Source organism: Colossoma macropomum, unplaced genomic scaffold, assembly GCF_904425465.1.
Source record: "Colossoma macropomum unplaced genomic scaffold, Colossoma_macropomum, whole genome shotgun sequence".
NCBI lineage: Eukaryota > Metazoa > Chordata > Actinopteri > Characiformes > Serrasalmidae > Colossoma > Colossoma macropomum.
The window spans coordinates 26,373,112-26,394,037 of NW_023494803.1; the positions used below are offsets into that span (position 1 = coordinate 26,373,112).

General features: G+C 41.1%; 1 protein-coding gene across 1 annotated transcript in view; it reads left to right on the forward strand.

The window, feature by feature from the left end:
* The window catches only part of numb (NUMB endocytic adaptor protein), a 45,200-nt gene that overhangs the window by 15,357 nt on the left and 8,917 nt on the right, over window positions 1–20,926 (forward strand). Inside the window, 3 exon segments of the mRNA XM_036593756.1 lie at window positions 8,291–8,430; window positions 13,362–13,436; window positions 19,726–19,758. Of these exon segments, the coding sequence (XP_036449649.1) occupies window positions 8,305–8,430; window positions 13,362–13,436; window positions 19,726–19,758 (234 nt within the window). The 5' untranslated portion in view covers window positions 8,291–8,304.

Sequence of the window (20,926 nt, forward strand, 5' to 3'; positions counted from 1 at the left end):
TACTTTGGCTAGGTCACATGAGATGAAGGTAACATTAGTACATTTAACATACGTCATAGCCTAATCACATTCAGTTCACACAACGCACATCATAAAAATTATGTATTTTTACTAGTTCTTCTTTTCAAACAGTAATAACGTGACATCTCCATATTTGGTAACAACAAAGACTGGCAAACAAAACTACAAAGAAATGATTTGACATAGAATGACCCTGTTGTTTTGACAGGGGTGCCTCCAGTGTTTTAGAGGAGATGGTTTGAGATGTTCCCATAGTCAGGTAATGCTCTCTAGCAGACATACAGCCAGCTATTATGAAGACAGTGAGCCTATTGCAGCTTTAGGTTTAGATCATCTTGATATGGCCTGAGTTTAGTTCTTGGGGTCATTAGCTACAATTAACGGCAATTAAGCCGAGGCTTTCTGAGGCTGACAGCCCCCACTGACTGTCCTCTCAGTTAGAACAGCAGGGAGAAGCTCCTTTGATATCTCCCCTCTTGTGCTCTTTCACACTCCATCTCCTTCTCTTCCTGGGCTTTGCTTCTTGGGTTAACTGTTTTCTCTCAGGAGACTAAGAGCTTGTACCCAAACAGCATATATAGACAGCTTTTACGTTGCAAGAATGATACTGAAAATGTCAGGTTATGTGATGTTTCTATCAGACACTGTGCTCAGTTAGAGCATTTTCTATGATTCAAAGAGTCATGATTATTTTCAAGAATTAGCTTTGTGATTGCAGATTTATGTCTTTTTATATGACAGTATTTACAGCCACACGATATTCTCTACTTAGCATCTCTGCCTGATTCTGCACTAGTAATGATAAACACATCACCATTATAAGATCAATTGAAGTCAGCTGGCAATAAAATGAGCCAGTTGTTACTCCACTATGTGGCTCCATTGAGTATAATTATTATTGAACGTCAGTTCTGGGCACGAATCATAATTCTTGCCAGTTTTCCTGGCCGGCCAGTCTGGAGCTCTTGGCCACATGCTCAAGATATTCTGTTATTTTCTCCACAGTTGGGTTCTCTTTCTCTTTCTCTCTTTCTCTCTTGCTCTTTCTCCCTGCATCTCTGCTCTGATAGTGTACTTGCCAGGGTTTGTTTCTATTGGAGGAGATTTAGTAGTCTTATGGGTTGTAATAATCTTTGACATTTGCAAATTATTGTTAAAGAAGCAGCTGTTCAATAGCATCTGTAAAGAAATTCAAGAATCTTGAGTGTTTGAAAGGGATGAAGATCCTAGGTTAGCCTATAGCACTGTACTGTGGGCAGGTTCCTCTCCTCAGCCTCCAGTTCCATATTGTCACATTGTAATCCTATCACATCTTTCTTCCCCTCTCTATCTCTCCTCCTTCTTATTTTCATGCCCAGATCTGTGTTCTGAGATGTGTTGTAAAGATGGAGCTTCATTTGAGTGTCCTTCTCCTGTTATTTAGGATAAGCATGGTGTTATATTGTGGACATTACTGTTATTGTATTGAGTATGCGATTCAAAGCTCATCTAATGCTATGAATCACCAAAAGAACCAAGTGTGTGAATCTGATAGAGATAGTAATCTGAATCAACTTTATATTGGTGTTGCAGTACAGACTGTCACCCCTTGATTAGCCATGTTGTCCATGCTAATTGGACTTCCCGTTTTTGCAAGATGAGGAAATGAGGCCAGATGAATAAAGGCTGTGATTGGCTATAGCTCTGTTGTTCACTGGCACTGGCTCCTGCTGACCCAAGCCCGTTTTTGAACTGCGCTGTCTGATTGGAGCTGGCCCATTCAGCCTCGCTGTGCGTAGAGTCTTGCATTATGTAAGGTGGCCAGCATTCGGGTTTTCCGTTTTTATGTAAGCTGGTGCTGATGCTCGAAAATTGGATTACTACGCTAACAGCGTTTTTCGGCTTTTTCATTCATGGCACTGTGAGACACGGAAAGGAGCCGTCACTAAGTGTGTGTGTGTGTGTGTGTGTGTGTGTGTGTGTGTGTGTGTGTGGTAGATGGAGCCTAAGGATAAGAGAGGCCTGTATTCTTGTGTTTTGGGGAGGGGGGGGGGACCAACCTATAGGTTCTCTCAGTCTCCTCCCTTCAGTCCCCTCCTCTTCTCTCAAAGGCTTTTTGTGCTCTTCCCCAGGATCCTTCTGCAGGGATTAATCAGTTTTCCATTCCTGGAGAGATTATTCAAATACTCTCATATCTGCAGGCCAACACTGCTCACTCTCTGTCCCACTCATTCTCTCCCTTGCCCTTCTTTATTCACCTTGCTTTTTTGAAGCTAGTGTGTTTCATAAGGGGTGATAATATGGTAAGAATATAACATCACAATACATCACAAGACATTTTTGTGATAACATTAGAATGGACAAAATGTACTAGCAAAGCGATGCCACATTGAAAGGAAAAAAAAAGTGGTGAAGCAGTTTCTGTGCATGGGAGCGCAAATGGTGTGCTAACTCATGGCCTACTGCTTCTTTAGTAGTTTGAATCCGTTAGGAATATGTGTGCCTGTAGCGGAGCTTCAGTGGGTGCCACAGTCCTCCATAAAGCAGTAAATTATTTGTAAAACTGTAACTTATTTTCATTTTTTTTGTTTTCGTTGATACTTCCAAAGATTCCACCGCGCTGCTTTGGCTAAATTTTAGCTCCACCACTCTGCTTTTGGCTCATGCAGCATATTTTCAAGAGCCAATGAGAATACGTCTGCAACCCTTTTACAAATTTTTGTAAATTTTACTATATGATTACTTAGGTGTGTATTATTTTATATATATATATTCACTGGGGTTACATTTAGAGTTCTCAATATTTGGTTAGTGAAGGTGTATACAATTTTTATAGCTTGTATCTAAGCCTTCTTGCTTGCACCCACACACGGAAAAGCTCTGCCTGATGTGTGGCTGTCTTAAACATCAAAGCACTGTATTTTTCATAATATTCTAATATTACATTATGTTTATTTAATGCAAGTTGTGAGTAAGAGTTGCATTCTTGGGAATTTTCACACTGCAAGCATCAAGTTTATGGTACACGAATATTGGCTCCAGCTAATGGTTATCTGTGTCTTTGATTACTAATAATCAGTATCAACCCTTAAAAAGACATATCGGTTGTCCTCCACTGTTAGTGGTCTTAATCTGTTTTTTTTCCCCCTCAGTGTCTTAGATGTACTGACAGTTAAGGGTGTGGGATATGAGCTCATGATACTTAGTGATATTTTTATGATACACAATATGTAAATTGGTACAGACTGCTTTTTTCATTCTATCATACATTCTGTCATTCCTGTATCTTGTAATCACAAGTCTTTGTCACTCATTGATGAATGAATGGATGAATGGACAGATCAATGAATGAGTGAATCTGAGAGAGAAGTAGGTGAGTGACCTGTGGGGAGTTAGTAAGCAGCCTCTATCTGGCAACGGCTCAAGTCCTAATGGGCTCGTGCTAATGGTCTTATTAAAGTTCAGAGAGAGAGAGAGTGAAAGAGTGACTGTGAGGTGAGAGGGCTGGGTTTTGAGGGCCCCTGCTGGGCTGAATACTGCTTGACCCCATACCCTGCTGCCCCGTCCCAGTCAATCCTGCAGCAGGACCCTTCTCAGACAATCCCACTCATGCAAAGCCCCCTCACATGACTCAGCCTGCCCTGTGTGTCCTTTTCCCAGCCTCTCTCTTTCTTTCTCTTTTTCTTTCTTTCTCTCTGCCTTTCTGTTCCAACTTTCTCTTTTTTTCCCTTTCTTCCCCTCTTTCCCACCACCAGCTCTTGCTCTCTGCCCCCACACACAACTCACAACTCCCCCTCCCACACATCTGAACCTTCAGAGATGAGGAGAGAGAAGGACAGACAGAAGCGTATAGAGGGTCTGACGAGTCCAGGGTGCAGGGCACTAGAAGGCGTGAGCAGAGGCCAAAACATTAAAGGGAAAAACTTGTAAAAAGGCCTGTTGGAGGGAGAGACCGGGAGAAAGAGAGAGAGAGAAAGGAAGGCAGACAGACTGCAGACTAATAGGAGTAAAGGGGCAAATGAAGTGAATTGGAGGTGACGGAAATCTGGCAGAGAGAAGAGGGAGGAGAGTTTTCATCTTTTTCTCCTCCTTGTTCTCTCGTCAGCTTTGCTGTGAAAGCACAGCGACAGAAGCTCGCCTGGAGCCTGCACTCAGCACAGATATAATATGACCTAAATAAAACAGAGAGGGAGCGGGAGAGAGAACATGGCTTGACATTACTGGTTGTTTGCCTGTCCTGAAGGAGTTGAGAGAGATGTACAGATCAGATACTGAACGGATTACACCACTTTTTTCACCAGCATGTTTCTTTTCCTCAGACGCCCATTTACTGAGTAGTTGTTGTGACGCACACACAAACATTTATCATTCATATTATATTCCACTTGTATGTCTCCTCCTCCTGTTAGTGTTAGCGATTTTAAGGTTTTTATAGAACATTTCAGTTTCCCCTGCATTAGTGAAGTGACTTTAGTGAATATGGATTTCAAATCTAAAGCAGTCTTTAGTTTAGGGCTGTCAGTATTAATTGTGTAAGTGTTTGAGTAGTCTACTGATTATTTTGATGACAAAATTGAGTAATCAGAGATTTACATGCCAAGAAGTAAAAATGGACTTAATTGAACAGTAGCATCATGCATAGCCTTTCAACGGTTCCAGGATACTTTATTGGAAAATGTTAACTAGGACATTGTTAAATACACTTAATATAAAATAAACATGTAATAATATCTATACCGTATTGAAAAAATGTTGAAAATTAAACAAAATGAAATTTAAAACCATATCACTTATAAGCCCCTCTGTCTCTTCTGATAGGCTTTCATTTTCTGTCATTTATAGAAGCTACAGGCAGTGATCAAAACTAGTCATCTGGATGCCTTAGAGAGGAGACGGAGAAAGGCTAATGCTATATACACAAATACACCCTCAAAGCTGCTTATAAATTTTAGGATTGCAATGATTTTGGGGTTGTGATTTTGTCAGAAAGCTGGTATGGCCAAAACCAGTATGGGCCAAACCAGTCTGTGTAAATCAAGAAATCCAGAATCAAGATACTTTAAACACATAAATTATCAAAAGTTGAATCAAGTCTTGATATTAGGATCAAAAATCATATCTGTGTATCATTTCAAGGATGTGTCGAAGAAGCCATTGCTGAGAAAAGGAAATTAAAAAAAGAAAAAAATGAACATCAAACAAAGAAGCTGCTAATGTTCTCAAAAAAGACTGTCTACCTCAGAGCCCAGACCTCAACATCACTAAAAGTATTTGAGATTACTAAACTTTGGAGGTGTGGAAGAAATATTCCTGAAGATTCCTTTGAAAACAGAAGTGTCTGGATAAAAATGGAAGATGTAATTAAGGCAAAGGGAGGACACATCTAATAGTTTGTATTATATTTAGTCGTTGATGCTTCTATGTAATTTTCTGGTATATGTGTTTCCTGCTTTCCTGACGCTGAAAATAATAATAAGAATAACTTGTACCTAATGGAAGTATTGACTGGAAATGAAATAAATGAAGAGTGATCCCTAACTTTTGCACTGTACTGTACTGTACTCAAGTACTGTATGTCGAAGTACCATCAGGCAGCTACAAGAGGTCACTAAGAGTAAAATAAAAAAAGCTACATCAACAGGCAAATTGCTAACTATTGATTGTTTGATTTCATTGAGAAGGTTTCTTTGAGAATCAAGTTATTGTATTTAATCGAATATTTACTAATTTAGCTGTACATGGCTGGTTTATTCTGGACAGGAATGTATTAATAATACATGTATATTACTATACATGTTTGAATGTGTTTGGTTGACCTGTTTATGCACGAAGCTGCGCTATGGTGTGTGTGTGTGTGTGTGTAAGTGAGCATGATTTCAGCAGTAATTCTCTGGAGACAGGGCCAGCAGTGTGAGCTCAGTGCGAAGAGCCTGAGAGGCCGGGTGTGTGACAGGGAGATAAGGAAGCAGCCCCTGATGGGATTCTTCTCTCGTGCCTCCGCTGGCTCACAGCTCACACACACGCGGTGTTCTGGGCAAAGGTTTTTACGATGCAGTGTTTGTAGTTTTCCTTTTTCAGACGAAGGTGTTTGTCTGTGGCTTTGCTGACCGCAGCCTTGTGTGTGTGTGTGCATTTGAATTAGTCCTTCCTTCTGGCTCATTCATATGAGCTCTTTGCTCTCTCCCCTGCAGATCTGCACTCATTGGCCCATTTCACACAGGTAGCCTACAACCCAGCAATGTTACTGAACGCTCCTAAAAATGCTAGCACTGTGGAAAGCAGCTGATCCAGCATTTTTACCACCTCAGTTTCTTCAGTGTATAGCAAATATCTATGTATGTATGCTAGAAGTTAAGTAATTTGTTCATTCACTGAGGTAAAGTACTTGTATACAGATTTCCAGAGTAAAGTTCATCTGAGTAGAAAATAAATATAAAGCGCACCAGAACAAAATAACAAAATTACTCTGACCAGATTAAATAATAATCAAGGCAAACCAATATGCCAATAAACTGTATACTGATTATTTTTTATTTTCAGTTAACCTTGATGGCCTTCTGCTTTAGGGTAATGTACCAACTGCTGAAAGTGCACTGTTGGTAATGCATTGTTAAGCAATACAGCTTATCACTCATGTTGAGTATTAACAGCAGCTTACATGCTGTGATGGCAGAATGAGTGACAGTATCGCAATCAGATCAAGGCGTACTTTGAGGTAGATTTGTGAATTGGATTATGATGGTATCAGAACTCTCCTGTATCACAGTACAGGATTAGAATAACTTTTATGTTTTAAGCTATTACACTTGGACTAGCAGAGTATATAATTTGGGAGCAGCTTATATCTGAGAACTGCTGTTTAAGCCCTGTGTTTTTGGCCTTGAATGAAAAGTATTACATTCGACTGAACGGCTGAATTTTAAATAAAGTATTAAGTTACAAGTGAGCATGGAGACACAAAGTACTGTACAAAAGTTTCAGCCACCTGAGGAAATTAAATTTAACAATTTGTATAGTATGTGAACATTTTTTTGTTTAGAAAAGCACTAATATCGGAATAAAACAAACAGTATTAGATAAGTATTGATTTCATGTGTGGTGCTTTTACAAGCAAAAATTCAGTTGTTGTTTAGATAAATGTTTTGAAACCGGTTATACTTTCACACAGTACTGGACATCCTGATGTGTTCTGAGTTGTGGAAGTAAAAGTGACAACTATAGGGTAGGTAGACAATCCAGTAGTTGATTAATCTGTTGATCATTTTATCAATGCTTTAGATGATCTAAACAATTCGTTTTCCTAACAGAAAAAGAGACTGTAGGATGGTGCAATAGGCCGAAGTTCACCTCAATTTAATTTTTCCAGTAAACAGTTTAACTGCTTGCTAAACAGATAAATCTGTTGTAATAATCCATACATAGATTGTCTTCTAACACGTCTCCCCAACATGAATGTATATCATCAAATGATCTGATGTTGCATCAGATAAGTACAAAATGCTGTATGCTTAACCATTTTAATGTTTTTAACAAAAAACAATTTAGAATCTGTTGAAGGTATAATTTACTAAATATGAGCTTGTTTGTTTTCTCCTCTCTTTCTCTCTCCTCTCTCTCCCCACATTCTAAGAGCTGCTCCACTATGCATTGGTTCCATGCTTGTTAGCATTCACAGAGGCAGGGCCTGGCATGCTGGAGTTTAATCAGTGCTGCTGGCTATCAGAGGGGCAGAGTGCCTGCTTTATAGTGGCTGTGTCACTGTCTCTACACCACTTGTCTCTGCAGGTGACAGCTCTGCTAATCTGACTTCCTGCCGCATATACCAGTCACTCCTTAGTGTGTATGTGTTGGTGTTCACGCTGCGTCTGGGTAGATGTTGTCTAGATACGCTATGATAAAGTATGTGTGATGGCACTTAAAGGCATGTAGCGTAGAGTTAATATTCTGTAGTTTAGCTTGAATTGGACTGCAGCCCAGTTGGTTTGCTGTGTCAAAAGGCGAAGCTGAGGCCTCAGATCTGTTCCAAAATGAATGGCTAATTCTAAGCTGAATTCTGCATAGGAACTGTAGGTGTGACCATTTCACTATCACATGCAGGGAAGGAAATCATTTTAAGGGCTACTATATGTGTATGTTGTGTTTATTTAAGGGGCAATAAATTTGAATCTGAATTCTTCAGACCACATGAGCCATGGGCCACATCACTATCACATACAGTGAAAAGCTCTCCCACACAGCAGTGTGTCCACGTCTCCCACCCTCACTTCCTCTCCACTCTCTTCCTGTGTAGGAGGAGGCTAAACCATGAATAAGCTACGGCAGAGCTTCCGCCGCAAGAAAGATGTGTACGTGCCCGAGTCCAGCAGACCGCACCAGTGGCAGACAGACGAGGAGGCAGTGCGCAGCGGCAAGTGCAGCTTCGCAGTCAAGGTGATTTTGTCAGTGGCATACACTCCACATACACTCTGTCACTGTCTATCTCTGTTTCTACCTCTCTGTGCCTCTCTCTCTGTCTCCCAACCACCTGACGCACTGTAAAACACACTGATGCTGATTCCCACTGATGGCACAGAATGACGTCACATTATGTTGCAGCCCTGTCAGCATTTCAGAACTCAAAAATGTCTAGCTTCAGTGTACTTGGGCTGTTTATTGTTCGCATTTTCTTTTATTTGCCACTGAAAATTCAGTGTGCCATAAGCTCAATAGCCTAAAAGGTTTGGAAATAAATAAGCCAATAAATACCTGGAAGGTTAATGTGTAATAAATTTGTGTTGCGCATCCATGATGTCTTGGCACACAACCAATTACAATGGACAAATGCCTCAAATGAATCAGCAGTGTGGGAGCATTGTGCATTTTCAGATGATAAGAAAAAAGCTTGGTGCCAAATACATAATAAGAAATTGCTATACCATTTGAAGCACGATAAATTTGAGCAGTAATCTCAAATATGTTAGTAATGATCTGAGATCTTGCTTGTACCCCTGTTGCGACCACGCAGGCAGCCCTCCGAGAGAGCGCCCTGTCTGAGTGGCTCTCCTCCTGCAGCTATCTTTTCTGTCTGAACTGTTCATGCCCTCACCTCACCAGCCTGCCTATTGGTCTTTCCACCTCCCTGTCAGCCGCTCCCATCGAGGCCCACTGCTGCCTGTCCACACACAGCATAGCTCACAGCCTGTTGGGGCAACACAGTCCAGGCTTTTGGCAACACAGAGTAGAGATGGTCTGCTTCTCCTGCTCATGTGTATATGTGTGTTGTCACTTCTGCCGACCAGGGAGGGGTCAGAGGATGTCAAGAGCGGGTGATGGTGGTAGGAGTAATGCTGGGAGTCATGTGATGTTTTTGAGCAGGCAGGAGACAAGAAGTAAGGTGAAAAATCAGCCCAGGTCAAACAGATTTTAAAGCTGCACACTACTGTTTATTGTTTGGCTTGTTGTTATCAAGAGGAGATGACAGACCTCAACCAAGAAAGTACTGGAGGGCCAGAGCCCAGCGCAGTTTGGTGATTTTCCTGCTTAAACACACCTCGTTCACTGCATTCAACTTATCTGTTTGGATTTAGTGGACATGTTTAAGTAGGAAAATCCCCTATCACTGCACTGGACCCTGACCCTCCAGGATGGCAGTTGAATACCCATGCTGTAGGAGTGGATGATAATGGAGATATGTTGTTGTCATGATAAATTGTGTTTTGCTTTTCTAAGGATATTGTGGATGTTATCAGTTCTTTCACAATGCTAACTAACTGCACGTTTCATTTACAAGAGGTTTAAAGTGGCGTAGCTCTCTATGGTCTTGCTCTGTTGTCGGGAGATCAAAAGTTTGAATCTCTGCAGTACTGGGAGTCAAAGAGAACATAATTGTCTATGCTAAGTTAGATGTATAGTCTTGTAGTGAGAACATCTGGGGACAACCTTAAGAGATTTAGGGCTACATGTGGGTGAGAATGTAGACCTACTAGTGTGAGAACAAACTGAGCGGGAAATTTCTAAACCAATCTAACGCCAAGGTGGAGCTCTAAGTAGGGGCTGATTGTGCGCTCACCAACATCGTCTGACAGACAACGAGCCTTGTTGTTGTTGTTGTCCAAGGACGTAACAAAAGTTAGCAAAAACTCTAATTATGCATGTAAACATACATTGTATGTGTGGAGAATGCATTCCATTCAGTAAAACTAAACATCTCTTGCAAAAAAAAACAGTTCTGTTAAACCAGACTGTATTTTAGCTTAAAGAATATTTAACTACACACTTAAATGATGGTTCTTTCATGAACACTCAAAGAACCCATTGCATGATTAAAGGGTTCTTTGCATCATAAAAGCGTTCTTCAGATTGACAAAAAAAGCACTAGTGTCTAGCACTAACAAGAGTTCTTGTATTGTAAAAAGCCTGATATTGTAACAATAGAAGAACACTTGGTTTCTTGGTTCTATATAGAACCATTTTCTTCACGAAAAGAACCCTTGATGAACCATCATTTTTAAGTGTAAAGGCTAGTGATGAAAGTTGGGCCTCTGCCATCTACACTTCACATTGTGATGAAACTAAATGAAGCAGTTTTCCTGAATCATTCCTTTTGAAGAATTAACTTAGGCTAACATTAGTGTTTCCATTGTCCTTGTAATTTTTGATGGCACTACTGGTGTATTACATCTGTTGCAACTTGTCAAACCTCAGAAATACAAAATATTGTGATACGTTTTGTAAATCGCGACTATCTTAAACTGTCATATTTTTGTACACCTACTCCTGGTACACTATGCAGTGAAACTGATATCAGAGTAGACTGTAGGTATTATGTGAATGTTGGTGATATTACTGTGTGTACCTCTGCCATGGCCCAGATTCCTGTGCTGTCAGTAGTGAGTTCGCCTAACTTCTCCCAGCTGCTGATCATAAATTACCTCAATACTACTAACATTTGAGACATCTCACTTTTTGCACGCAATCCTCTACCTCTTCTTGATTGCTTATAGCCTTATAGGTTGGTGTCATTTCAGGGTTTACTTGTCTTACCAACTTGCTTGTAAGGCTTTGTACCTTCATTAGACAGCAGAAGCAAAGTGCTGTTTCTGGAACAGCAAAGTCTGTCCTCTCCCTCCTCCCTCTGTCTCCTCACTCTCTCTCTCACTGTGCTAATGCAACCTACCTTGCTAGCCTTGTGCATTCATCCCTCTCCCCCTCCCCTTTTTGTCTCTACATCTCTGTCTCTTTCCGTGTGTCTCCCTCATTCTCTGAGGAGCCGTGTGGGTTGAAATATTTGAAGTGAGATTACTGCTTGGTGCCTTTTAAACAGAGGGGTTGGGGTGGTAAAAGATGAGAGAGAGAAAGGAAAAGGGAGAGAAAGTGGAAGTGGGCAGTGGGTCTGTGAAATGGGTCTGCAGCCAGTCTGTGTGGTGTGAAACTTCCCCCTCATAAACATTTGCAGTGTGAGGTGAGTGAAAAGGAAAAGCCCAATTCCACGCTCATTACACCAGTGCAGCATTCCCTCTGGACTGCAGTTTATCCTGCCACAAGGGACTAAAACAGTTTGTGAGAGCGTGTGTGTGAGAGAGCGTCTCTGTGTGAGACATTGAATTTGATACTCATCTCATTTAACGGATTTGGAACTGTGAGAAAGTGGACCGAGTTCAGTCATGTGGCGCTTCAGCTTATTCTTGGTATGCAATTATAACAAGGATACCCTGAGTAGGACTTCTGATTCTTTGAGCTGATGCTCAGCAAAAGCTGAGCCAGTGTGTCTTTTTGGATAGAGTGGCTGGAAAGTAGGCTGATATCTGCATTTTTCTCTGTGGTAACTCATAACTCTGTCCTGTTTAGACTGAATGGAAAATGGCTGCTCACGTGGCTATAGGCAGCTGGTTTTCTTGCTCATGCTCAATAACTGGTTCAGAGCCAGGTATAAATAGCAGTGTCAGATGGGTGGCTTCTGTTTTGGAATGAGGCTAGACTCAAAGACCTATTTTGCCATTCTTCCACAAGTGTCTGACTTTTGTGCAGAGGACTACAAGGAAAGGCAAAGTGTGAACTAATGACTGCACTTTGAAAGTCACTGCAAGCTGATAGCTGTAGGGCTGAACGATTTGCGTGAAAATATCTAATTGCAGTTTTTCTTGCCAGTATTGTGACTGTGACTATTTACTGTTAATTGAGCTCCAGGCCTGCTTCTTGGGGCCAAGAACACCAGCATATCTACTCCTTCTGAGTGAAGGCTTGAACACTGAACATGCTGTGCCAGACTGCCAGTTAGTTGTGGTTGTAATGTCCCAACTCTGGAGCATTGCCTCTGATTGGTCTCAGCTGCAAGCAGTTCACAAGCTCAGTGTCATTAGGATTAAATTTCCCCACTTAAAACTTACTTAGACTGTGTTATTGATAATGTAGGCTATAAAAAAATAACTTGAGTTGATTAACTCTTGAAATTGGAAAATTGCATTCTTTAAATTGCAATTTCGATATAAAAACGTGTCATTTTTCAGACCTAGCTAGCTGTCAGTCTTTTCTTGCGTGTATGTGTTCAGACTTATTCATTTTATCCGCTGTGTAGGGGTGGGCGATGTGAAGCATAATAATCACTCTAGTGAAATATTTTATGTCACACAATTTATGAGTATATTATAGATATACTCTTAAATAACACTGACCAACTGCGTGTTTCATTACAACAAGGGACTAATCAGACCTGCTTTGATGAATTTAGTGATGTGAAGTGCTAAATAAAATCCATCGTTTTACACTTTTTTGATAGTATTTTTAAGTGCTTTGTGGTTCTTTTCTGTTAGTTCCAACTTATCAAAACTTAGACAGACTAAATATTGTGATGCATATCATGTATCGTGAAAATGTCTTCAGGTATCGTGATGTTATATTTTTGCTGTATTGCCCACCACCTCTATGTATGTGTCATGATCTGAGAATAGCTATAAGAAGGCCTGAACTGGGTGGGGTCCTGGGGGGAGGGTGAACTTTGTATGTTCATTAAGGGAAGGGATAGGACTTCCTCTCGGCACCACACACACAATAGCCGCATGCCTCCCTGCCTGATCTCCGATCTCCCTCCGGGCCGTGGGGTGAGGCACAGTCAGTGGGGACTTGTGAGAGGGCATTGTGGGTAGAAGATGGCTTCCTCTCTCTGAGTGACAGCGGCCACTGGTCCACTAGCTGCAAGCAAAAAGTCTGGCAATGTGACTCTGATGGGAGGAGCGGGGGAAGATGAATCACAGCCTGTCACTACCTCCAACATAGCTAAACTTTGTTCTCTCTCTTCTCTCTCTTCTTTCTCTTCTCTCTCTGCTCTCTCTCCTCTCTCCTTTCTCTCCTCTCTCCTCTCTCATGTCTCTCTCCCGTCTCTGCAGTATCTGGGCCATGTGGAGGTGGAGGAGTCTCGAGGCATGCACATCTGTGAAGATGCAGTGAAGAGGCTGAAGACGGTAGGTGTCTACTGCACAAAGCTCTGCTGTCTACAGGCCAGGACCTCTCTGCTGCACTGATTTCTTTCTCACAATAGACACAGATGCTAGGGTCTGTCTACTAATACCATCTAATCCCTGTACCTGCTTTTGTTTTATGATTTATATATATATATATATATATATATATATATATATATATATATATATATATATATATATATATATATATATATATATATATATATATATATATATGTATGTATGTATGTGTGTGTGTGTTTTGTTTTTGTTTTCTTTTTCCCCCTGTAGTAGTTCCTTGCTTTCAAAGGGTGAATCGCACACTTCTCATCTGTTTTAGGTTCAGTGAAACGCTGGAATCCTCCAGCTCCTGTAGGCACCTGCAGGCTTTCTCCTGAATCCTTCCTCTGTCCCCATACCTATAACCCCTCGTCATCAGCCACAGTCTGATCAGTCCCCTCATGTCTGTCATCGGTTTATTCAGAGAAAAAAAAACTCTATGGCGAACACATCCCCCCCCATCAACCACACAACATACATATTTTCAGCTTTGCCATGTTTGGTCATTTTATCATTGCATGCCAGTTGCAGATGATTCCAGTAAACTGCAATCTCATGATACTTAAATATAAATGCTTACTCTGTTATCTGTTATGGTCCATTAGTTAGCTAAGTGAAGCCTGGCCCTTATCAAGTTTAGTTAAGTTTGCTGCCTAGTGTGCAAACCTCTAGAGCAACAGTCTGTTCCATTTTTAAACTTGCCACGCCCCGCACTTCCTTCAGCAAGTCAGCGCTTTTGTTACATGTATATGACACAGATGCAAAGTTGTGCAGGATAGAGAGGAAGTCAGTAAGAAAGAGTTACAGAACTGGTGGCCATTCAGCTCCTCGTAGCATGAGGTCACCTTGTGCTGGATCTGCCCACCTCCACCACCCACGTCTGGCTGAGTGTTCCACCCTGCCCTGAGACGTCTGCTCCGTCCAGTGACGTGAGCGGATGCCTCACTGGACGTGCCAGCCTGTCACCCAGCTCTCCTGCAAAGCATCCCTGGGGACAGAAAGGCGTGAGTTTCCTGTTTGGCCATAGTCCACAGGGACCTTTTGTAAAAGGGAAGACATGCCATATCTCAGGGGGAAGGAAACCCATTGCACTATCCATTTTCCACGTTGACAAGACTTAGCACGCCTGCTCCACCCAGGTTAGAAGTTAGGTTTGATAGAACGCAAATGTTGACTATTTGGTAGCGCCACAGCAATACCTCGCTCTCTTGCGCTCTCTCTGCCTGACTCCCTCAGATCCTCCAGGAAGGTGAGAGAAGTAGTGACTGTCCTGCTGGCAGGAGACTCATTTTTAATGGCATTAGTGCTGCAGGCTTAAAGATGATGGCTGCTTTTAGAAGGCCATTCTGCTGCTGGTTAATGGAGACTGTGGCTTGCGGCCCAGTTTCTCTCATGCTTGCACTCTTTCCCTTTCCATCCTTTTTCTGTCTGCTTACCTTTTCTCCTTCTTTACTTCCTTCAATCATAATATTCAGTAGAAAGTCTACTTGATTGAGTCCTGTTCTGTGTGTCGGTATCCTTGCATTGCTTCCTATCCCTTTCCTGCTCTCTTGTCTTTATGCTGCTCACACTAGGTAGTGCAGGAGTCTCAAGCCAGGAAACTTTTCTTTCACAGAACCAATAGTGTGTAGAGTAAAGAAACGAAACAGATAGATATGAGCCTGAAGTCTTAAGGCCGCAGATGGCCTCTGCTATCTTTACATAAACTCCCATTTGTGGATTTCCTCTGATGTGGCAGGAGGGATTGTGTTTAACATAATAAAAACATATTCCACGTTTGAATTACTCTTTGACCGTTTGATCCTGAACTAGCCGATGAGATTCCTTCACTTTATCTCAAGCTTTAACTCACATGGCTCAATAAAACAGCCAAGCACGGTCATCAAGAGACAGTAGACTTTGCGTAAACACACATTACATGCTTATGCTTAAGCACGCTACCTTCTTATCACTGCTGCGTCCATATGCGGATAATTCTGGGCATGTTTTGCCCTGTGATGTGCCATAACATACATATGCACTAATACCAATAATAAGCACATGATTGCTGTCTCTCATTGCACTCTAATTTGGCCTAAATGAGGTGCTAATGGTGATGGTAGTAGCTTGCAAATAATTAAATTACTCACCCTGTAATATAGAACAAGAGGTGGAAGGAAATTTGGATGAGAGTATGTGTGCAAATGTGTATTTGTATATACGTTTGTTGGGTACACCAACCTTGTTTCCACACTCCACTACTTAGGATCCCCACAGGACCACCACAGAGTAGATATTATTTGGAAAGTGTGTGACCACACATGACAGTGTTGCAGGATTTATTTAAACAGCTCCATGTCACTGCTAAACTGAGAACAGTCCACCAACCAAAAATATCCATCCTACAGCATCCTTTCACTAACTGTACATCTACAAGGTAGTTCAACATGATATGTGTGTCTAATAGAGTGAACAGTGAACTGGACATAGTGTTCAAAAATGCCAGCAGCACTGCTGTGTCTGATTCTCTCGTAAAAGCACAACACACACAGAAGTCACTACTACATCAGCATCACTGCAGTGCTGAGAATGATCCAGAAAAAAACCTGCTCAGTGGTGGTCCTCTGGGGTTCGTGACCATTATGTGAACAGCCATTACAGTAGGTAGAGAAACAGATGGAATACAGTCTGTAATTGAAGAATTTAATTCCAAAATGCTGAATATCCATTGTCACAATTTTGGATGTGCACATTTTTCTGAGAAGAACAGTTGTTGAGTAATAGAAAACACATTTTTATTTCTCTAATAAAGGTGATATTAATCATAATACGACATTGAAATTTCTTGTATTTGGAACACCCGCTCCCAACAACCTATATCATGAAAAAAAGAAAACTCTTGTGTGTTCTGTAATGCATAAAACAAAACCCTTCAGTTGTAGAAATACAAAGTGCATCTATATGGTAAAAGAACCTGATAAAATGAGCAATGAATGTAGATACATGGTAGGTGTACCTAATAAAATGACAATTGGGTGCATATGGGTGTGTAAGTAGGAATGTCTCCCTGACCCTCTTGGACTATGAGATTTCCTCTTGCTTGAGCCGGGCCACTCGGTTCTTGGAAGCCAATGTGTCTTAAATGCACACTTGTGTTCATTGATGTCATCCTGCTTTTGTTTTTTGTCTTTTCGCTCAGGCTACTTTTTACATGCTCTGGGCTGCCTGCTGAACTTTGCCCAGAACTTTGCACACAAGCTGGCTTTGGGCAAGCTATAATGAGAGGCCTCCTTCTGACCCTTGATAAAGATCCACACAGCTGTGTGTGTGTGTGTTAGATAACTGTTGGTGCAGAGATAATTGGATACCTTGCTCAACATGTAGGTGTTTAATTGAAGCACAGGGGCTGATTTGGTGGAAGGGAATGGTTTACTGTGTGTGACAGCAAAGGGAGGTTATATCAGTTTGTTTACTCTGTTACCAGGGCTGTGTGCGTGTGTGTGTGTGAGTGAGTGCGTGTGTATTGAGTGAGTGAATTGGATGAGTAAGCATTCTTTGCTCTCTGACTCAGACTATTGAGGAAGGAGACAGCAGTGTGACATCACGCAGTCTGACAACTGACACGTCACTCCCTGTTCTGCTGATTGTCATGTTACTTCCTGGCTCCTGCAAGTTGTAGCATACATTCCTGTTGCTAGACTAATACCTTATTCCTGAGTGGTGCTAATATAGATAACATTGTTTCTTCAGGCAGAGCTTCCCCTGTTAAGCTTCAGTTATTGAACAGAACCAGAAACTCTCCAGGCCTTTTTTTGTCAACCAGACATTATTTGTTGTATCAGCATAAGAAAGATACAGGGACTTCACTTCTCTCTTTCACATCTAGATTCCAGTTTGACTTTCATCTCCTTTTTGTTAGTAGTCCTTTATCTCCTCTATTTTGTCCTAGCCTTTGTCTATTATGTCCTACCTGTGACAAGCTTTCTAGCTCTGACTCAGTGACTGTGCTCTTCATTTCTTCTGTCATACTACCATCAGCTTTGTACAGGCCTTTCCATGCCTATGTTATTAGCATTCCTAGTCATCCCTTGCATTTGTGTTCTTGTGTATGTACTCATGTAAATGTTGAATGTATGTATTATATTTTTTTAAGCAGGTTGTGATCACAATGACCCACAAAGAGCCTCTTTAATACCCCCTCAGCCCCTAACGTCCCCCAGCTGAACATCCTTCACCTAATGATCGTAGCTTTTCTCCTGTAGCTGTGTGAGAGAGTGCATGACTCATACACTTACATTCTGTGTGTATGGCTAATGGTTCCTTAACCCCTTCTCTCCATTAGACATAACATACCCTTAACCCCTGGCTCGGTGGCAGCTTGTACCAGTTTAGAATGATTTTAGAGGCTGAAACGGGTAAGCTGCTGCCAAAGCATATGTTAAGGGTTTGTTGGTTAGCTCACCAAAGAGAGAGATGGAATAATTACATGAGAGGAAGTGCTATATCATGAGGTACTGGCACTGATATGCTGTGATCATAGGCACAAGGCCGAAGAACAGTAGATCAGCACATCATGGTATAGCATGGCCTCAAGTGAATTATTGCAATTATACCACAGTTTTGTTATTGAAGACAGTGATGACAAAATTGATTTAACAAGCAAGTGTTTACATTCTGCAAGTAGTTCCAGTAAATTATAGCTGTTGCTAGGTGACAAGTGAATTAGGTGATAATTAGAATTTTTTAAAATGATGTTAATATTTAGAGGTCTGGACAGACTAAAGCTTAAACCCGACCTATACCCACGAATTTGAGACCTAACTTGACCAGGTCTGATTGGTACTGCACTAATAGGTGGGATGGTCTCTGACATGGTTCACAGTAGTTTACTTTTACTAAGCATTTGAGTTCACTGACAAAAAATGCCTTGCTATGATAAACTGGTGTATTTTCATGAAATCTCCAGTCTTACCTGATAGAGAACAGCAACCACCCTGCTCTTATTTCTGCCCCACTGCTCTAAAGTTCCTCTCGCTGCTGCTGCTTCTTGCAGAAATGCTTAACACAGTTGGGGTGAGCTTAACAAGCAAGGTGGAAAGATCCACCGTGATCTTTCCACTAATACAACACATCCCTGTCATTGTCTATGCTGTCCTTGCGACTGATGCCCTGCTGAACTTCATCCTCGCTTTCGTTCAGGGGCATGTTCACCCACCCCTCAAACTCTAGAGTTATTCCAAGCACAGCTATAGACTAAAACAGTAGAGGGTAAGAGAAAATGACTCTGCATGAAATTTCTTTAGGCATATTTCTTCAAATAAACAAGGGTCAACTACTTTAAAAAATCACATTTAAAAAAAAAAACTGACCCGCTCCCAATGTTTTATATAAAAAATAAAAATCAGCCTGAACCTGGCCCGAAGCCAGATATTTTGTTGGGTCTCTTCAGGCTCAGGTAAGGTAGCAGACCTCCACCTATGTCTGGAACTACTGATACACTGAAATGCCTCTCAGCCAATTGCATTGTGAAGTCAGAACCAACTGTGGTATAATGTTGTCCAACACAGGGAGCTACAGTCTGCAGATCACAGGATGAATTTCGCAACTTTTCAATTTCATAAAATGTAAAATGTACACATGTAACATAACTTCAGCTTCCCTGTTCCATCCTGTCTCTGTGCTGGTGCTGGTGTTTCAGTATATGTGTAGAATTATATTGAAACCAAACTGAAGGACTGAGCCACATAAGGTTCTCCTGTAGTTTGGCCAGTCAAGTGTTTGACTTTCTTTTGATGTCATAGTTTAGATGTGGTCTAGAATCAGACATAGTGGACATCAAAGCACTTGGTGATGGTCCCCACTGCTGCCAGTAGGCACGTCACTAACATAATGATAACAGTAATAATAACACTAATATATAGTAATATTACATAACATCACCAAAAACAGCAACACCTGTGATGTGATCAACAAGATTTACAGTGAATGATTTACATTTTGAGATTGTGGCCTTGTTCACAGCTAGAGGTGTGTGATTTTCACTTTATTCGTTTGCTTTCTTTCATCCACTCTTAACCATTTAAGTTCCTACAAACCTCTCCTCTCCCCTCCCCCCGCCACACTAGCCCCCACATACACCCCTTGTGTTATTTGGACACAGGATTTTGAGTAGCACCATCTGTAACACTGTCCTGCCTTGTCCTTCCCATCCCATCCCCCCAACATCCCTTTACCAAATCTTCAATTCCAGGACAGAAAGTTCTTCAAGGGCTTCTTTACAAAAGTAAGTTTTGCGGTGTGGGGCCGTGCGTGTGTGTGTGTGTGTGTGTGTGTGTGTGTGTGTGTGTGTGTGTGCGTGTGTGCGTGCGTGTGTGTGTGTGCGTGTGTGCGTGTGTGTGTGTGTGTGTTTGTGTGTGTCCTTCCCTCTCTTAATTGTTCACTCTTCAGTCACTTCTGAAACAACAGGAAAAAGTGGACCTCATTTTGTCTCTTTCTGTATGAAGGGTGTGAGAGAGAGAGAGAGAGAGAGAGAGAGAGAGAGAGAGAGAAATATAGTTTAAAGTACATTAAGGGGCAACAAGTGTTCAGACACTTTTGTTTTTGTTATTTGATAAATGTCCAGTGCATGTATCCACTGCTGTTTTACACACAGTGGCTGTTATTCATCGAAGTTGCATATGGTCACATCTGATTTGTAAAATCACTCACTGACACTTATTATTTGTCAGTTTCATCTTTAGCTTAAATGATTAGCAACCTAAAATTGCTTGATTTGCAGTTAACTAACCAAAGCTATTATCAGTATCATCCATAATACCAATAATAAAATAAAATTGGAAAATAACAATACTAATAATAATTTGAGCACATGGCAATCCAGTACAAAGTGGATGTAGTTATTTGCATGCACATTGGTATAAATAAATACTGCAACTAATCCAAGACATAATACACCAAGCTTTTGTTTCATAATGACACCACCCAAAAAAAAAAGAAAATAGAAAATACAGCTAGATCAGAAGAATCTTGTGCATTGCGATAATACAGAAGGGTGTGTTCACACACCACAAATCTATAACATCAGTACTTCAGGTCCAAAGTCATTGTTTTCAGTTACAGCTTTGAGACATCTATGGTAAGAAGTGATTAGCTTTTTGCAGCGTTGTAGTTCAGTTTTGCCTTCAATATCCCAAGATTACGAGAGTCCCTCTGATTTCAGAATTTTGATTTGAAAACAGTTAGTGATTCAGCTCTAGCCATATGCACTGGAGGTACAACCCCGTTTCAAAAAAATAATGTAAATAAAAACAGAATTCAGTGATGTGCAAATCATTTAAGCCCTATATTTAATTGAAAATAGTACAAATATAACACATCAGATGTTGAAACTTGGAAGTTTTGTTTTTTGAAAAATATATGCCCATTTTGAATTCAGTGCCTGCAATGCATTT